At 47.0% G+C, this 19325-nt stretch overlaps 2 protein-coding genes across 2 annotated transcripts in view; one reads left to right on the forward strand and one right to left on the reverse strand.

Annotated features, from left to right (window-relative positions):
- Nucleotides 1-11150, reverse strand: part of RRM1 (ribonucleotide reductase catalytic subunit M1) — a 30473-nt gene extending 19323 nt beyond the window's left edge. The window contains exons 1-4 of the mRNA XM_063127335.1: nucleotides 10996-11150; nucleotides 3443-3531; nucleotides 2114-2291; nucleotides 1390-1490 (exon numbers count right to left, since the gene is read on the reverse strand). Coding sequence (XP_062983405.1) covers nucleotides 1390-1490; nucleotides 2114-2291; nucleotides 3443-3531; nucleotides 10996-11014 — 387 coding nt within the window. The 5' untranslated portion in view covers nucleotides 11015-11150. The remainder of the gene's footprint in view (nucleotides 1-1389; nucleotides 1491-2113; nucleotides 2292-3442; nucleotides 3532-10995) is intronic.
- On the forward strand, nucleotides 11013-19057 carry LOC134399718 (ubiquilin-1-like). The gene is given in 5 exon segments (XM_063127803.1): nucleotides 11013-11110; nucleotides 11152-11252; nucleotides 11932-12140; nucleotides 17419-18840; nucleotides 18842-19057. Coding segments are annotated over 5 exon segments (2046 nt in total).
- Nucleotides 19058-19325: the final 268 nt, after the last annotated feature.

Consider the following 19325-nt stretch of genomic DNA (forward strand, 5'->3'; position numbering starts at 1 on the left):
GCCGTACTATCTGAGAAATAGGACATACATAAAGGGCATGTATGACAGCTGGACAACCCTCTGTCAGGGATGCTTTAGGGTGGATTCCTGCATTGAGCAGGGGGTTGGACTTGATGGCCTTGTAGACCCCTTCCAACTCTGCTATTCTATGGTTCTATGTTTTAATCAAGCAACATTTTGAACACAGGCTCTAGAAAGTCAGTGTGGAAAGACTGTGAAAAGCCACATTCTTCATGCAGCCATAAGGCCTGAGTCTGCGAGGCAGAGAGGGTCTGTGTTAATGAAAACAGCAATTACGAATGCACAGATGAAGGCCTGCCCAGATGAATTTTAAACCTAAGAATTTTAAGACCTTGTGATTGTTATTTTAATATTGTATTGGTTTTATATGCTCTTTTAACTAGTTTTATGTATTATGTTGTATTTAATGTTGTTCCCCGCCTCAATCCAGAGGGAGAGATAGGTAAGAAATAAATTGATGATGGTGTTCATAGAATTATTATTATTTATTTATTTATTTATTTATTTATTTATATAGCACCATCAGTGTACATGGTGCTGTACAGAGTAAAACAATAAAATAGCAACACCCTGCCGCAGAGGCTTACATTCTAATAGAATCATAATAAAACAATAAGAAGGGGAAGAGAATGCACCAAACAGGCACAGGATAGAGTAAAACTAACAGTATAAAAGTCAGATCAAAATCAAGTTTTAAAAGCTTTAGAAAAAAGAAAAGTTTTTAGCTGAGCTTTAAAAACTGCGATTGAACTTGTAGTTCGCAAATGTTCTGGAAGAGCGTTCCAGGCGTAAGGGGCAGCGGAAGAGAAGGGACGAAGCTGAGAAAGGGAAGGAGAGACCCTTGGGCAGGTGAGAAACATGGCATCAGAGGAGCGAAGAGCACGAGTGGGGCATCATAGAATAGTAGCGTTGGAAGGGGCCTACAAGGCCATCAAGTCCAACCCCCTGCTCAATGCAGGAATCCACTTTAAAGCATACCTAGAATCATAGAATAGCAGAGTTGGAAGGGGCCTACAAGGCCATTGAGTCCAACCCGCTGCTCAATCCAGGGATCCACCTTAAAGCATTCCTGACAGATGGTTGATGATGGTAACATGAAAGGCCTGCGATCTGTACTGGCTGTGCATTCATGATGGCTGCAGAATCACATGCCTGTTCCTGTGTGGGTTACCCATCCACCTCCCCACAAATGTAGGACACTGCCCCATTCCTTTTTATAACGTATTATCCCCGTTCCTCAAAACACCAAGCCGATATCTGAGTCAACGCTAAGTTTTGTGTCTGCCTCGCGCCATAACAGCCTCTCCACTCTCATTCAACATGCTCGAAAGATCCCTCATACATTCGCCCTGTCAAAGCACTACATACATCTTTGTTGGCCAATACGATGTCCAGGGTTTCCTTAGCGATCATTGGAGAATGTTTGCCATTGTGGGGGTTGACATAGTTGTACAGATCTTCCATCACATCTAAAAAGCAGCGGAGAAAAAATGAAGTCCCACGAAGGGATTCCAAACTGTCAAATTATCTATGGCAATAGCAACAGACGTACAGGTTCCATTTCCATTTCCGCCCAACACCAATTCCTATGAATCCACTTCTGCCAAAGCAGCAGGAAGGCAGAACGGCCTCTTCTCCTAGGGACCTGCCTGAGACTCCCACTCCCCTATGGCGGCTCTCCTCGGCGCTCCCTCGCTCTCTGAGGCGCAGTGCATGGCCACAAGGGAGGGCCTTCTCACTTGCAGCCCCCAGATTGCACAGCGGTTTGCCTAAAGAGGTTCACCTGGCCTTTCACCGGAGCTGTTTGCACAACATGACAGCCTACCATTATTAAACCCACGGTGAGGCTGTGGTGCTTCTGGAGTGAGTAATTCGCCAACACCTGGTTAAGTTCAAATGCGCCAGAACTGCTTGCTCAATGCAAAACTCAATGCTATCCTACATCCCTCTGGTAGATATTAACTTTCAGCGGGATTAACTACCCTCTCTCTCTCCCCTACCTGATAATATTCTGTTTTCGATATGCCCCCAGCTCACCAACACAGCACAAAGGACTATCCTGTGTTATGCACACAGGACACCCCACGCTCACCACTGAATACTTTCTTGGTTTCCTTGTGCAGGTTGGAGACAGCTATTCTCGCTGCCAGGATGGCGTAGTCAGGGTACTTGGTTGTCAGGGTCGCCGCTGTCTCAGCAGCCAAAGTATCCAGTTCAACAGTAGTGACTCCGCTGTAAAGTCCCTGGATGACTTTCATAGTGATCTGAGCCTAGTCAAAGAAAAGCATCACCAATTTAGGGGGGCATCCTGATTTATATGAACAATTCCCCTGTGCAAATTTTACTGGAGCTTATCAATTCTAGAGTATTTTCAGCACATACAAAACGCCTTAAAATCTTTCTCCTGTAACAGCTCTGAAAGGCTCTACGATTATTATAATCGTGATAAGACAGCCCCAGATGGCTGGGAAATGGGGGGAAATGTAGTAAGTTGATCAGGTATTTATTTCTCTAGAAAGCACATAGCTTGAAACTTGTAATAATAATAATATTTCTTACCCGCCTCTCCTTCTAGATCGAGGCGGGGAACAACATTACTACAACAATATAATATAAATCAAGTACATAAAATTAATTAAAAAGCACATAAAACCAATGCAATATCAAAAAAATAATCAAGACATCTTAAAATTATTGATTTAAAATTCCTCTGGGTAGGCCTGCCGGAAGAGGCAAGTCTTTATAGCTGTCTTAAACTCGGAGAGAGAGGTACGTTGGCAAATCTCCTCCGGCAGGCCATTCCACAGTCTGGGGGCGACAGAAGAAAAGGTCCCCTGGGTAACAGTTGTCAGCCTAGTTTTGGTTCACTGGAGTAAGTTCTCCCCAGAGGACCTGAGTGTGTAGGGCGGATTGAATTGTACAATCTGTAGGTGCAAACCTAGCGAATGGGAAAAGGTACTCAGGTTACTCAGAAGCTTATATAAATAAACGAGTTTACCCTGTACATGTGACTTATGTTCACACTGCCACATTAAGTGGCCATTTTGCCTAGAAAGGCCAAACAAAAATATATAAACGTAAAATCGATCTAAGCCATCAACAGAAACAATTTGTTTCTAAATCAAAATGCACAGAAGTCTTACATGACGCCTTATTTTGATTTAGAAACAAATTGTTTCTGTTGATGGCTTAAATCAATTTTAAGTTTATATAAAACATTATATATACAAGAGCCACAGTAGCAAAAACTACCACCTGCTAATTGCACTTTCCCCAGCATACATATTGCTTTAAGAGGGTTTATATCCCACCTTTTTACTGTAAACTGCTCAAAGCACTTAACCATTCTCATCTGATCATACTCATTTAATGACAGGCCCATGATAAAAGTAATGGAAGGGGCAGCACCAAAGGAACTTACAGGATCAACGAAGTCTAGATTGAGACCGTAGCATAGCTTCTGGATCCGGGACGTGATCTTGTCAAACATGACACGTTCATGGCGGCCATCTGGCAAAGGACAGAGAGGGGGGGGGGAAGCATTTATCACTACTTAGGCACTACTAGGTGAGGGTCCAGCCAAGGGGGCCTCATAGTCACTTAGTTGACAACCTATCCAGCCCCTCAATCAAGGTTTCCTCCGCCCACTTAGGTTGTGTATCCCACTCTTGGCACAAGCAAGCCCTTCAAAAGGGGGGGACACACCTTTCTTAGCAGGATTAGGGAACCCCACACAGTTGCCTGGATACTTCACAAGGGAATCTAAACACCCACTAGAGAGAGAAAGGGAGATGGCTGGACTGCTCATGATCATAGAATCATACAATAGCAGAGTTGGAAGGGGCCTACAAGGCCATCGAGTCCAACCCCCTGCTCCATGCAGGAATCCACCCTAAAGCATCCCCGACAGATGCTTGTCCAGCTGCCTCTTGAAGGCCTCTAGTGTGGGAGAGCCCACAACCTCCCTAGGTAACTGATTCCATTGTCGCACTGCTCTAAGTCAGGAAGTTTTTCCTGATGTCCTGCTGGAATCTGGCTTCCTTTAATTTGAGCCCGTTATTCCGTGTCCTGCACTCTGGGAGGATCGAGAAGAGATCCTGGCCCTCCTCTGTGGGACAACCATTTAAGTATTTGAAGAGTGCTCTCATGTCTCCCCTCAATCTTCTCTTCTCCAGGCTAAACATGCCCAGTTCTTTCAGCCTCTCTTCATAGGGCTTTGTTTCCAGACCCCCTGATCATCCTGGTTGCCCTCTTCTGAACACGCTCCCGCTTGTCTGCGTCCTTCTTGAATTGTGGAGCCCAGAACTGGACGCAATACCTCATGCTAAAAGGTAAGGAGGTAAATCATTAGAACCGACATATCCAAGGCTTGAACTTAACAAGTCACCACAGGTGACAAGGAAGTCACTTCAGCTGAGTGGGTCAGATTGCTGTGACCCTCCTCTGCCAGCCCACTCTGGTAGAAGGCTGTTGCTGCTTCTTTTTTAAGTAGTCTACATTTCCACGCTGGGCTGCCAAGGAGGAGGGTGCTTCCCCTCCTTCACAGCAGGGAAATGCAGGTTACAAACCTCTAAGCAGGCTAGTAACTTTTGCGTTTACAGGGCTGGCGTGCTCTCTTAAGTATTTTCTGTTTACCACTAAATGTGTGCTCTATTGCCAGGGCAGGTTCACACGGTGTTGCCCTGACGTGTCAATCAGGTCCTAGTGTGGAGGTCTGGATCACTGAAGGTGTTTTGATAACCGTAGATGTGGGGGGAGATTAACACACTCCATTGCAAAAGGCGGAGGGCACTCAATGACCTAATTCATTGCCACTGCACAAGTATAGAGGAGTACAAGTATAGCAGGATTCTGAGAAGTGCCAACAAAGCAGCAACACATGGTTTGAGGGGCCAGAGATCTTGTTGGGACACATCTCCGGGCTGGTCCCAGCAGCAGAGATGGCACCGGCAGGAATCGGGTGCGACATCAGAAGAGCCCTGATCTGCCCACCCAGTGCAGCATTCTGTTCACACAGTGGTCAACCAGCTGCCCATGGGAAATCCACAAGCAGGATGCAAGTGCAATAGCACCCTCCCACCCATGCTCCCCAGCAACTGGTGCATACAGGCTTACTGCCTTGGATACTGGAGATAGCACATAGCCATCAGGGCTAGTAGCCATGGATAGCCTTCTCCTCCTGCAGGAATTTGTCCACCACCCCCCTTTTAAAAGTGTTGTAACCCGCCCAGAGAGCTTCAGCTATGGGGCGGTATATAAATGTAATAAATAAATTAAATAAATAAATCCAAATGGGTGGCCATCACTACATCCTGTGGTAGTGAGTTCCACAGTTTAACTCTGTGATGTGTGAAGAAGTTCCTTCCTTTTACATGACCTGAATCTCCCACCAGTCATCTTCATGGGGTAATGACCCAATTGGGTTCTAGTATTATGGGAGAGGAGAAAAAAGTCTCCTTATCCACTTTCTCCACACCAGGCATCGTTTTTTGCACCTCTATGAGGTCTCCCTGGCTTTTTCTCGAAGTTAAGCAGTCCCAGATGTTGCAAGCTTCCCTCAGAAGGGTCCTGCTATGCAGCTGGTCCCAATCCCACAGGGGCGGAGTCCTGCCTGCCCCCATCCCATAACCCCACCTCCAGCTTCCCCTGGGCTTCCAGCTTGCTGGGGGCCGGGGCAGAGAAAGTGACAGCAGCGAGGTGTGAACTGCCCAGAGAGCTCCAGCTATTGGGCGGTATAGAAATGCAATAAATAAATAAATAAATAAATGAACTATTTATCGCCAACAGATAGAGGTAGAGAGATCGAGACAGAAATAGACAGAGAGAGAGAGACAGAGATAGATATAGAGTGATAGAGAGATAGACAGAGATAGAGAGATAGATATAGATATATAGAGGTAGAGAGAGAGAGAGAGAGACAGAGAGACAGATATAGAGATAGAGATATAGAGGGAGAGAGAGAGACAGAGAGAGAGAGAGAGACAGAGAGAGAGACAGAGAGAGAGACAGAGACAGAGAGACAGGGACAGAGAGAGAGAGAGACAAAGACAGAGAGAGAGAGAGACAGAGATGGAGAGATAGATACTGTTTTACTCTGTACAGCACCATGTACACTGATGGTGCTATATAAATAATAATAATAATAAGAAGAAGAAGAAGAAGAAGAAGAAGAAGAGAGAGAGAGAGACAGAGAGAGAGAGGCAGAGAGAGAGGCAGAAAGAGAGACAGAGAAAGAGAGAGAGAGAGAAAGACAGAGAGAGAGAGAGAGAGAGACAGGCAGAGAGAGAGAGACAGAGAGAGAGAGACAGAGAGAGAGAGACAGAGAGAGACAGAGAGAGAGAGAGAGAGAGACAGAGAGAGAAAGACAGACAGAGAGAGAGAGAGAGACAGGCAGAGAGAGAGAGACAGAGAGAGAGAGACAGAGAGAGAGAGACAGAGAGAGAGAGAGAGAGACAGAGAGAGAGGCAGAAAGAGAGACAGAGAAAGAGAGAGAGAGAGAAAGACAGAGACAGAGAGAGAGATGCCAGACTCCCCCCCCGCTGCCCACCCATCTCCCCCCCCGCCAATGTCTTCTTCACTTTCAGCACCTCAAGGACGAGGCAGGTTTTTAACCACAGAAGGAAAAGGACTCTAAAGAGTTAAAAAGATGTCCTTGGCCAGATTGTCTCTGCCAGGAGAAGTCCAGTATGAAGCAGATTCTTCCCTGGCCTACGTGCGGTACGAGATGTACAAGATGAAGAGACTATTGGTTAATTGGGCCAAGGAGAAAAGTGTATTTAAGAAGTCCATGTTGTATGGCTTCTTACTGCTGGAACTTACTGCTGGAACTTACTGCTGGAACTTACTGCTGACATTATCAGACTGCTGATGTTATACTGCTACGTTGTATTGCTGTACTGTTGGTGAAAGGACTGTATATATGACCATTTATTCTGTAAGTAATTTATTTAGTGTCAGTAAAGCTTCTTACTGACCAAAGACCGTGAGTGCTTCTTTTGTTCCTAAATTCAAGCTGAAACCATTTCCAGACTCTACGCTGCTGCTATTTCGCACTCTGCTATATTTTTGGGTAAGCAATTACCCCGATAGGTTATGCGCCCAGAGAAAGTCTGGAAGGCATAATTTTTGGTTGCTGGAAAGCTTGAGAGCAAAGGAACGCTGGAGGGAAAGACGGAGTCTAGCTCAGGCAGTTCATCGAGCTCAGACGGGTCTGTATCCAGTGTGAGTCGCGCTCCAGCCCAGCCGGTGAGGATGGCCCAGGTTCAGATGGCATCCAGTATTCCGGTGGAACGGCTGAATGAGAGAAATTACTTAACGTGGTCATTCAAGATGGAAATGTTTTTGAAGCGGGACAGATGTTGGAACGTCGTGAGTGTCCCGAGGCCGGTTGGTCAGACTGCTCAAGAAGCACAAGTGTGGGAAGAGCAGAATGAAAGGGCCAAAGCAAACATTGTCTTGAGTATGGAGGACTCGCAAATTGTCCATATCAACAGAGATGAGACGGCAAGAGACAGCTGGAATGCGCTGAGACAGATTTATGTGCGTGCGTCGGCAAGCACACGGCTGAGCCTCACCAGAGAGCTGTATCGGTTAAAGTTGGAGGAGGCTGGAAGTTTGGCAAATCATCTCCAACAGGTGAGATCTCTATTTGTCCAGTTGCAGGAGGTCGGAATCGTTTTTACGGAAGAGCATAAGTGCTACCTGATTTTGGGGTCGTTGCCTCAAAGCTGGGACATTCTGACAACCAGTCTGGAAAGTATGAAGACTGATGAACTCACTCTTCATTATTTGACGGGTCGTTTGCTCCAAGAAGAGAAACGGCGTCTTTCCAGGAAGGAGGAAAACTGCCAGGAAAGGGTTAAGCAGTCAGCCCTTGGCAGCGAAGAAAGAATGCAGAAAGATAAGTGTTTCCAAGACAACAGTGTGGAGAGAGCCGCAGTTGCAATAAGAAAGTGTTATTTTTGCAAACAGCCGGGTCATATCAAACGCTTCTGTAAAAAAAAGAAGAAGAGAGTTACACAGGCTGGAGAGGAGAAGGAATGCTCGAATGCATTTGTTTCAGCCACAGTGAGGTGTAACGAGGCCCAAGAGGTTTGGCTGATTGATTCTGCGTCGTCCAGAACAATTTCTAATAATCCAGAGGCGTTTCGGAAGTTGGAACCAAGCAAGGTGAAGTCAATCACGCTTGCAGATGGACGAACGTCGAGGGTGGAAGGAATTGGCTGTTGCTACGTTCCATGTCTGCAAAAGGAGTGTGAACAGGTTCTGTATGTTCCAGATTTAGATTTTTGTCTCCTTTCTGTTAGTGCTCTAACGTCTGAAGGATACGTTGTTACGTTTCAGAAGGATGAGTGCCAAGTGATTAAGGATGGACAAAATGTGGCACTGGGACATGTTAAAAATGGACTGTTTTACATGGGTGCAGGTAAAGAAAGGGTGGCACAAACTGGTAACGTGCCAGACCATAAAAATTGTGTTCATGAGTTGCACAGGCGTTTAGGTCATGCAAGTTTTAAAGTGTTAAGTCACATGCCTCAAGTGTGTACAGGGTTAAGCTTGCGAAACTGTAAAAATTTCTTGGATTGTTCAATCTGTCATCAGACCAAATCCCGGGTGCAGAACATCTGCAGGAAAAGTGACAGGGTGTCACAAAAGCCTTTTGAATTGGTGTTTATTGACTTGGTAGGGCCATTCACGCCTACACAAGGGGGATCCAGTTACGTGCTTGTAATTCTGGATGATTACACACGCTTTAGTTGGTGTTATTTACTGAAGCGAAAATCAGAAGCTTTTGAAACTTTTAGGGATTGGAAAACTTGGGCGGAAAAGTTCTTTAACAAGCCCATTATTTCTGTACAGTCGGACCGTGGGGGTGAGTTTGTTTCTGGAAGGTTCTGTGAGTGGTTTAGGAAAACAGGAATCACACACAGGTTAATAGATCCCCAAACTCCTTTTCAAAATGGGTCAATTGAGAGAAGAATTGGAGTACTTCAAATGAAGAAAGATTCTCTCATGGCTGATGCAAACGCTGAGCAAGATTTGTGGGGAGAAGCATTTTTAACCGCAAACTATCTGTGTAATAGAACCTGGAGCAGGGTTATAGGCAGTTCGCCTTACTGTTTACTTTTTGGTTCAAAGCCAGATTTGTCTCACTTGAGAACATGGGGGTCTTGGGCATACGTGCATATCCCAAAGTCCAAAAGATCTAAAGGTGAAACCAAGTCTGTGAAATTACGTTTTGTGGGTTATTCTGGCATGCAATCCAAATCTTGGCGTTTTTCCCTAAGTCATGGGAAGGTGGTTGTTTCTAGGTCTGCTACTTTTCAGGAGGCAGGTTGGGACAGGATACAAGGTTCCCAAGTTCTGTTAGAAACTGTGAACAACCAGGAGAAAACAGTAACTCAGGGGTTAACTTCTCAGAGCCCTCACATCTCTGAGAAGAGTGTTTCCACTCCCAAAAGTGGAAGGGAGGAGGGAAATGAAAGGGAGGAAGAAATTGCCAGTGTACCTCGTCGTTCACAAAGAAAAAACAAAGGAATTCCACCTTTAAAGTATTCAGATGAATTCAGTGTGTGTTGTGTGAAGTCTGAACCTGAGAGTTACAGTGATGTGTTGAAATTGTCTGAACAAGAAAAAGAAAAGTGTTTTCAGGCAACGAAAACTGAAAGGGGGTGTTTTCAAACACACGTGTCTGTATGCAAAGGGGCAAGCAAAAGAGTACATGATTGTGGAGCTAGTGGTTCGTCTACTGGTGGCAGGGAGTTCCCAAGACCACATTCAAGAAAACTCAGCCCAAAGCTGCAGGAAGGGTTGAAACTGAAGTCTCTGGGGAAAGTTAGGTGTTACCTTGGTGTAGAGGTAGAAAAGTTTCCAAAGGAAATTACCTAAAAAGCCAGAAGCAGAAAGTTTTAAAATTGCTGAAAGTTTGCAAGTTGGAAGATTGCAAAGTAGTTCAACGCCCCAAAGCACCTAGTTTTTCAACAGTGCTTGGAAGAAGAAGAAAAGAAAAACTTACATATAAATAAGTCTCTGGGAAATGTAACACACAGAGAAATGTACACAATGTTGGGATTGTTGTAAACATGTAAAGTTGATTTCTTACAGGTGAAATGTAATGAAATGTAAATTGTATTTTTTCTGTAGTTAAAAATGAAAGGGTGTTGTGGTTAGGTTTTTAACCACAGAAGGAAAAGGACTCTAAAGAGTTAAAAAGATGTCCTTGGCCAGATTGTCTCTGCCAGGAGAAGTCCAGTATGAAGCAGATTCTTCCCTGGCCTACGTGCGGTACGAGATGTACAAGATGAAGAGACTATTGGTTAATTGGGCCAAGGAGAAAAGTGTATTTAAGAAGTCCATGTTGTATGGCTTCTTACTGCTGGAACTTACTGCTGGAACTTACTGCTGACATTATCAGACTGCTGATGTTATACTGCTACGTTGTATTGCTGTACTGTTGGTGAAAGGACTGTATATATGACCATTTATTCTGTAAGTAATTTATTTAGTGTCAGTAAAGCTTCTTACTGACCAAAGACCGTGAGTGCTTCTTTTGTTCCTAAATTCAAGCTGAAACCATTTCCAGACTCTACGCTGCTGCTATTTCGCACTCTGCTATATTTTTGGGTAAGCAATTACCCCGATAGAACAGACCCCCAACCAGGTTCGCCCCCCACCCCCCAGGCGGCTTGGACTACCACTCCCAGCATCCCCGGCCACTGAGCAGGCTGGCTGGGGCTGATGGGAATTGGAGTCCACCACCTCTGGAAGGACAGGCGGCTCTAAGCCCCCTGGATACGGGGGGAGGGGGGAGGCAGGCGAAACAGCCCCCTGGCTCAAAGGGGAGACCCCCCCCCAGTCAGGGGAGAGGGGGGGCTTGGAGGGGGGCTGTGGGGAGCAGCCTCGGGGGCACGGGGAGGGGGGTCTCCTCCACTCCCCCCTCACCCGAAGGATGGGGAGGGGGCTCCTCCTCCTCACCTCGCTTGACGACGTGCATGGCGGCTGCTCCTGGGGCGCCCCTTCCTCTCGCTCCGCTCTCGCTCTCGCTCGCCTTCCTTCAGCCTCGCCCGACCCGCCCTGCGTCCGTGGGTCGGTCGGTCGCTCACTCGCGTACTCGCTCTCTCGCGCGCGCAGATCACCCCGAGCTGCTTCCCGCTCTCCCGCCAACCGCCGCTGTCCCTCGTGCGCCGCCGTAGCCCGGCCCCCTCCCGCCGAGGCCGCGGGCGCCATCTTGGGTGCTGGCACGGCTGCCCAGAGGGGCTCCCTTCAGCCTTGCGCATGGGCAGAAACAGCGGCGCCGAGGAGGGGGCGAGGGAAAAGGAGAGGGCGCGGGCGGAACTCCCTCTGCCCGAGACAAAGATGGCGGGGGCTGCCTCACTCGCTCAGCGTCTCTCGGGAGGGGGCAGCAGGAGGGAGCGGGGATGTCTGAAGGTCACAGTCTGAGGGGGGGGGCAAGTGGAACTAACGAGCCCCCCTATACATTGGGTGCCAGGCGCTGTGCAGCGCACCAGGGGAGCCCTGAGGCTGGATCAGGCCCACCCAGCCCCCTGCTCCCAGGGTGGCCCACCCACCTACCCACCGGCCACTCCAAGGGGGCAGGGGGGCGACGGCAGGCAGGCAGGCAGGCAGGCAGGCAGGCAGGGCCGGCGCTACCATTAGGCCAGCTAGGCAGCCGCCCAGGGCACAGACCTCAGAGGGGCGCAGTACAGACCTTTAAGGGTCACAGTTTTATACAAATTAGCTGTTTTAAGAAGAAAAAAACATAATAAAAGGAAAATATAATAGTTCAGAAACTCTTCTTGAACTGCTGAATCGAAGTTGGCAATTTGGGGGGGGGGGTGCAAGTAGCTCGCCTTGCCTAGGGCGCAAAATAGTCTGGCAACCTCCTCGGCAACTGGTGTTCATCATGGCCAGGTGTGGCCCTGCCCTGCGAGTGGGGCCTGGGACCGTCTAGGGACGGCCACGGTTGCCATAGCGCCCCGCGAGGCCTGAGCCGCTCCCCGCAGGGTGGCCTTTGCGTGGATGTTGGCGACACCCAGTCAGGGAACTCGACTGGTTTCCGGCACCCAGGTGGGGCCAGTGCCCCTTTGATCCCCGGCAGCATCCTCAGCATCCTCTTATACGTGGGGCTGCCTTTGAAAACGGTCCGGAAGCTTCAGCTGGTACAAAACAGGGCAGCCCGTTTACTAACAGGGACTGGCCGGCGAGATGACATTACGCCAGTCCTTTTCCAGCTTCATTGCCTGCCAGTCCAGGTCCGGGCCCGATTCAAAGTGCTGGTATTGACATTTAAAGCCCTAAACGGTTTGGGGCCAGGCTATCTGAAGGAACGCCTCCTCCCATATGTGCCTGCCTGGACTTTAAGATCATCTACAGGGGCCCTTCTCCGTGAGCCCCTGCCAAAGGAAGTGAGGCAGGTGGCTACTAGGAGGAGGGCTTTCTCCGCTGTGGCACCCCGGTTATGGAATGAGCTCCCCAGAGAGGTCCGCCTGGCGCCTACACTGTACTCCTTTCGTCGCCAGCTGAAGACCTTTTTATTCTCTCAGTATTTTAACACTTAATTTTAACTTGAATTTAAATTTTACTGTTTTAACTCTGTATTTTAATCTTATATCAATTTTGCTGCGTGGTTTTATCCCGGTTGTGCTTTTTATACTGTATTTTGTAATTGTGCTTTTAACCTGTTGGTTGTTTTATTGTGGTTTTAATTTTTGTGAACCGCCCAGACATCTTTGGCTATTGGGTGGTATAAAAATGTAATAAATAAATAAATTAAATAAATACATCTCTAGCAATTGTGCAAGTTAGACAAAATTGAAAAAGTGTGGAGTCCAATAAACCCCAAACATTTTTTATTTATTTATTTATTTTGCTGAATAAGACCAAAAATCCATAGACGATCCATAGATCTTCAGATACAGATGCTAGGGCAACCATCCGTTGATTCAGCAAAATAGGGCACTCTGTGGCGTTACACCCCACAAGTCAGTTCCCTAATGTAGGTCTGCAGTTTGTAAGTCTGTGGTGAGTTTAGAATGTTGGCCTGAGTGGGCGGAGTTAGAATGTCTGGGGAGGGGGAGGAGTCATATATAAGGGGAGGACTGAGGGGATTTAGGAGACATTTTAGGTGCTCTTAGAGTCTTTAGAGCTCTCTGTGCTTTAGCTCTTGGGGTTTAGAGTAATTGGGTTCTGGAGAATTTGATGTTCAGTGTAGAGAGTGGTGTCCTTGGAGTGTGGTGTGCACATAGTCAGTTGTATAGTAAAACCATACTGACAATAAAGAAAGCTCAAGAGTGATTGTATGAGAGGAAGGAAAGCGCGCATGTGAATGGGTGAATGGATTGGATGAAAGGTTTCAAAAAGGGTTTTTTAAAGGTTTCATTTTAAACAAAGCTTCTGAACTTTTTAAAATAAATTTTAATCATTTTGTTTTAACTACCACAAAAATCCCATGTGTCTGTTTGGCATTTAGCAACTGACGTTTATACATTTAGCACCCACTCTGACAATAGTTCACCTCAGCACATATAATTCTCAGCGCTTTAATTTATTATTGAAATCCTTCTCCATTTAACCCCTTTCTCCACATAGTTTGGAGGAAGGTGGGCTTTATTCCTTGCCTCAGGCGTATCAAGCGGTGGAGCTTGGCTTGAGCAGGGAGTAGCTGCGGCCAGGCCTGGTGTTCAGAGCCTGTCTCGTGGCAACCCTCTTCCTAATGCCCTGCGTTTCACGCCAGCACCTTGGGGCTAAGTTACAATAGATGTCTCTGGGTTGTCTGTGCAACCTCTGTTGTCTCTCACTCATTGCAGACAAACCAAAGCCTCCAGCCTCAAACAATCTCTCTCTCTCTCTCCCCCCCCACCCCCAAAGTCTCCCAATGGTCCAGCTAGGATGCACACTTGTGGCTTGGGATATTGCTTATTGCAGGTCATTGCTTGGTCATGTCTGGTGACTATTATTATTATTATTATTATTATTATTATTATTATTATTATTATATCCCACCTTTTGCCCAATACTTTAAAAATCTTTGCCACCAGCCACCTCCACCTCCTCTCCTCCTTCACAACTTTGATACACTCTTAAAACACTGCTTGGCAAGCTAGCCTCAGGGCCAAACTACAGGTGCATCTGGGTTGCACCCAGGCTCTCTCTGCCTTATTCCAGCCTGCCAACATTTCCAGCCTCAAATAATCCCCCAACCCCTCTCTCTCTGCCAAAGTCTCCCAATGGTCCAGCCAGGCTGTGCATTTGTACCCTGTGGCTGGGGGTAGGGCAACAGCTTATCACTTGGTTGCATCTGGTGACTCTTGTTTTTTTAAAAAACTCCACCACCAGCCGCCTCTGCCTGCACCAAAACTGGACTCTGAGACACTCTTAAAAAGGCTCTGTGTGGTACAGCAGCCTCTCAGGGCTCAGCTACAGCCATCTCTGAGTTGTGTCTTCAGTCTAACTCTGTCTCTAAGAGATATGCCAGCCAGCTAAAGCCACAAATCTATTTTTCTCTGGTATGCACTTCAAATGTTCTGCATTGCATCCCAGCAGTGCAGTCAGAGCCTAGCTCACAAGTGTACAAAGTGAAGTGGAAGGGAAGTGGTAGCGAAGCAAAGCAATGATATGCCAGGTTCCAACATTTGCAGCAACAGGGCATCCGCAAAGAAGAGAGCCTCTCTCTCGACTGGCACCTTACTGTTGGTCGTGAGAGTTTTACTCTAAAGATGACCCTTCATCGCCCATAATGTGGAAATTTGAGAAAAAGGCCTCTGGCCCATTCTGTTTTGCCCTGTGGGCTGCTTTCACTGACCTCTCCTTTCCCACATTTTGATTTGTGGATGCCTTGCCTCTGCTGAGCTCCAGGCACCCGACTGCACACCAAATCTGCAACAGGAAAGTTGTACTGCTTGCCCAGAACTTCTTACCTAAAGACTGGAGATCCCTTTAATGTCAAGGGCTGAAACTGCTCAATGTGCAACACCCCAAAGAGGAGGTTTGACAACCTGGGTTTAAAGGATATGGCTCCAGCAGTTTTAAAAAACAATAATTTTAAAACTTTGAACTTTTAAAAAAATCCTTAAAAAACAATGGATGAACAGATCTGTTTCAAACTTGGCATAGCTAAAGTCCTTGTTAAGAGCAATCATGGTTCCCAAGTTTCATCTCTTTATCTTTACAAATAACATTTTTTAAAAAAAAAAAATTTTTAAATCCTCAAATTTTTTAAAAAATCCTAAAACTCAATGGATGAATGGATCTGTTTCAAGTTTGGTATGGCTAAAGCTCTACCTAAAAGCTCTCATGGTGCCAAATTTCAGCTCTTTATCTTTAAAAATGACGGTTTAAAAAATAATAATTTTAAAACCTCAAATATTTAAAAGAATCCTAAAAAAATCAATGGATGAACAGATCTGTTTCAAATTTGGTATGGCTAAAGCTCTACCTAAAACCTATCATGGTGCCAAGTTTCATCTCCTTATCTTTAAAAATGACAATTTAAAAAATAATAATTTTAAAACCTAATTTTTTTAAAAAAAAATCCTACAATATGAATGGATGAACAGATCTGTTTCAAATTTGGTGTGGCTAAAGCCCTACCTAAGAGCTACCAAGTGCCAAATTTCATGTCTTTATCTTTATAAATGACGGAGTGTTAAGCATTTTTGTTAATTCCCATTAGAGCTGCTCTTTGGCTGGGGAACGTTGGAAAAATCCGGACAAAACCCCTAACAAATCCGGGCAAAAAACTGGTCATATGGTCACCCTAGCCTCTGGTACTGGAGCTGGCACAGAGCCATCACAACTAGTAGCTATTTACAGCTTTCTCCACGGATGTGTCTAATCCTCTTTTAAAGCCATCAAATGTGATGGCCATCACTACATCTTGAGGCAGGGGGAAAACTCTTACTTCATCCATATTTCGGTTCTCGGTACGTTGCGATTGGGACTAATCATGCTAGAGGAATAGCAATTAGTATGGCAAAGCATGTGAATTTGCAGGTGGACAAGATGAAAAGGGACCCAGAGGGAAGATATTTATATCTGGCGGGAAAGGTTGATGGCCAAGTCATTACATGTGCCTCAATATATGCACCTAATGTACATCAATATTCTTTTTTGGGTAAAGTGTTTAAAAAGCTATTTCAATCTGTAATCGGGGAGCTAGTTGTAGCAGGAGATTTGAATGTGGTCTGCAGTCTAGACCTGGGTAGGAACCTGCTTCTCAGTTAGATAAATACAGAGGAAGGAAGACTCTGGGCCCTCTGTTGAAACACTTTTATTTGATTGATTCTTGGAGACATTTGAACCCAGGGCTGAGAGACTTCTCATATTTTTCTCCCAGGTTTCGTTCATTTTCCAGGCTGGATTATATTTTGGTTCCCCCATTGAGGTTCCACAATCTCATTTCATTGAATATTCTTCCCAGAGCAGTCTCTGTTCATGCTGCAATTGAAACAGGCTTGTCATTAAACTATTATTGCATTTATACCCCACCTTTTTTCCTGCAGGAAAGGAAAGGGACCTCTCGTGCAAGCACTGAGTCATTACTGACTCTTGGAGGGACGCCAGCTTTCGCTGACGTTTTCTTGGCAGGCCTTATAGCAGGGTGGTTTGCCGTTGCCTTCCCTGGCCGTTATTACCTTTCCCCCAGCTAACTGGGTACTCATTTTACCGACCTCGGGAGGATGGAAGGCTGAGTCGACCCGAGGCATCTGCCTGAAACCAGCTTCCGCTGGGATCGAACTCAGGCCGTGGGGAGAGTTTCAGCTGCAGAAACTGCTGCTTTACCGCTCTGCGCCACACGAGGCTCTTTTTTCCTGCAAGGAACTCATCACCCAATATGGCGTTTAGATAGTAGCCTCATAACCAGACAATTTTCCACTTTAACTATTAAGAAGGCCATTGAAGAATATTTTAAGTTAAGTGATTTGCCAGATATGGCAACAAAGATAATTTGGGATGCCTTGAAGGCTACAATTGGCGGGATCTGTATTGCTGAAAGTGTAAAAATAAAGAAACGTACAGACCCAATTAAGGGAGATTTACTAAAAGATATAAGAGCCTTGGAATGTAAACATAAACAAACTGGTTCTACAAAAGTACTTAGGGATTTGGAGGCAAAAAGAAAAGAATTGGAAAGTTTAGACACCACAGGCATTGCTTAAAAAAATCCTTTTATATTTAAAACAAAAATATTACTCCTCTGGCAATAACCATTCCAGAACCCAGATTACCTTTCTCTTCAATATTAAATAAATCAATTTCACTGTCAAGTTTATACTGTACGTCCCATTGACCTTGTATCGCCTCTGAACTATTTCCTAGGGACATTTGGTTGGACTGGATTTCAGGGTTTTGTGCAAGAGTGTGTACTGGGTCTGCAATGAATGATTCATATGATTCAAGAAGCTCATTTCTGAGCGCTCCAAGACGCCCTTTGAGCAGCTGTCGCTGATCTTCGCTGGCGAGATCCTGAAAGACCAGGATACATTGGTGCAGAATAAGATTGGCGATGGGTCCAAAGTCCACCTCTTCATCAAGTCTCAGAGGAGACCCCCAGAGAATCCAGGCCCACTGTTGGGGAATGCGCCACCTGCAAACGTGTTCCTCTCAAGGGAGCTCAAATCGGAACAAAATCCAGACCTGTCAGAATGGAACGGCCGTCCGGAAGAACTGATAGCCTCCTGCCATGAGCTCGTTGCCCAGACGGTGGAGAATCTCTTGCTCCAGATTGTCACGCTGAACCTGGATGCCTCCACCTTGAACAACAACCCCCTTCTCTTGGGCTTCCTCATTGGCGTCACCGGCATGAACGTCCTGGGCTTGAATGCCGCAGATGTCTCCGACTTTGTGAACGAGGCCCAGGACCAGGGTGTGACCCTGCAGGAGCTGATCAGTGAGGTGATGCAACACCTTTTCGTACGGAACCTCTTTAGCAACCCTGGTCAGGGCTGGCAGATGATCTTGTCCGTCCCTCAGATGCAGCAGCTGGCCGAGCAAAACCACATCTTCAACAACTCCAAGTTCCTTCGAGAAATGATCAATGTGGCCACCAGCCCGGCCGTGATGGACGAGATCATCAGGAGCCATGACCGAGCCCTGAGCAACCTCGAGAGCATCCCCGGAGGGTACAGCGCATTGCAACAGCTCTACAATGACATTGAAGCCCCCATGCTGAACGCGGTGCAGGCGCAGTTCCAGGGCAACCCTTTTGCCCCGTCGGAGAGCAAGCCATCTTCTGGGGCGATTAGCCCCCTGGCCCAGACGGAGAACCGAGAGCCTCTGACAAACCCTTGGGCTCCCCAGTCCAACAGCAGCGGCGAAAATTTGTGCAACAGTGACATCAACGGCACTAGTCACAGCGCCGGGCAGGGCTACATCCTGCTTGCCTTAGGTCCCGGCATTAGGCCAGGACTCAGCAAATCTGAAAGCATCCAGAACATGGTTCACCAACTGACAGAGAACCCGGAGTTCATGCAGAGCATGTCAGCTGTGCTCTCCAAGCCCGAGGGCCCCACGCAGGCGTTCCTTAGTCACGGCAATTGCCCTGTGAGTAATGATACTCCGCCCCCGCAAGGGTGGCCACAGCAGCTCCCTCCGAAGCTGGCCAAGTCTGAGGCTGCGGCGCTGCTGACCAACCCGAGAGTGGTCCAGGCTCTCCTCCAGCTGCAAATGAGCCTGCTGGTGCTAACGAGAGAAGCGCCAGATTTCCTCCAAGCCTTGGCAGACCCAGATGTTGAACCTGAGAGCATGGAGGACTCCGACGAGGTAGGGAGCTCGTCCTCGGAAGCAGAGAGCCTCATCTCAGCCGACGGAAGTCTGGACATGGGGGAGCGAAGGGTCCAAACCGCATGAAGCGGAAGCAGCAGCAGCAGAAGAAGCGGACATGGAAGAGCAAGCACCAGTGGTCCTCTACCAACTCCAGCTGGAGCACCTCAGGGCGATGGGCTTCCAGAACCTGGAACTGAACTTGCAGGCGCTAATTGATACAGAAGGGGATATTGAGGCCGCAGTTGAAAAGCTAACAAACTCCCGGGCCTCCTAGCAACAGATTTACCTTTGCCTCTTGTGGGGTCCCCTGACACACTAAAGTCAGCATGGTGGATATTACCGTGGCGTGCCGTGGCACTCTTTTACTCAAGCCGGGTTTCCTAGCCGTGGGAGCGGATCTGCTTAAAGAGCCAACGGGCGCCCTGCGTTTAAAACGCCCCAACAGAGGCCAGAGAGCCACGAAGGAAGTCGGTTTCGGTCCCCTGATCACTCTGGCTGGGTGCAGAGGGCCTCTTCCCTTGTCTCCACCTCAGTGCCCCTCT

The sequence above is a fragment of the Elgaria multicarinata genome, chromosome 5 (assembly GCF_023053635.1).
Source record: "Elgaria multicarinata webbii isolate HBS135686 ecotype San Diego chromosome 5, rElgMul1.1.pri, whole genome shotgun sequence".
NCBI classification, from domain to species: domain Eukaryota; kingdom Metazoa; phylum Chordata; class Lepidosauria; order Squamata; family Anguidae; genus Elgaria; species Elgaria multicarinata.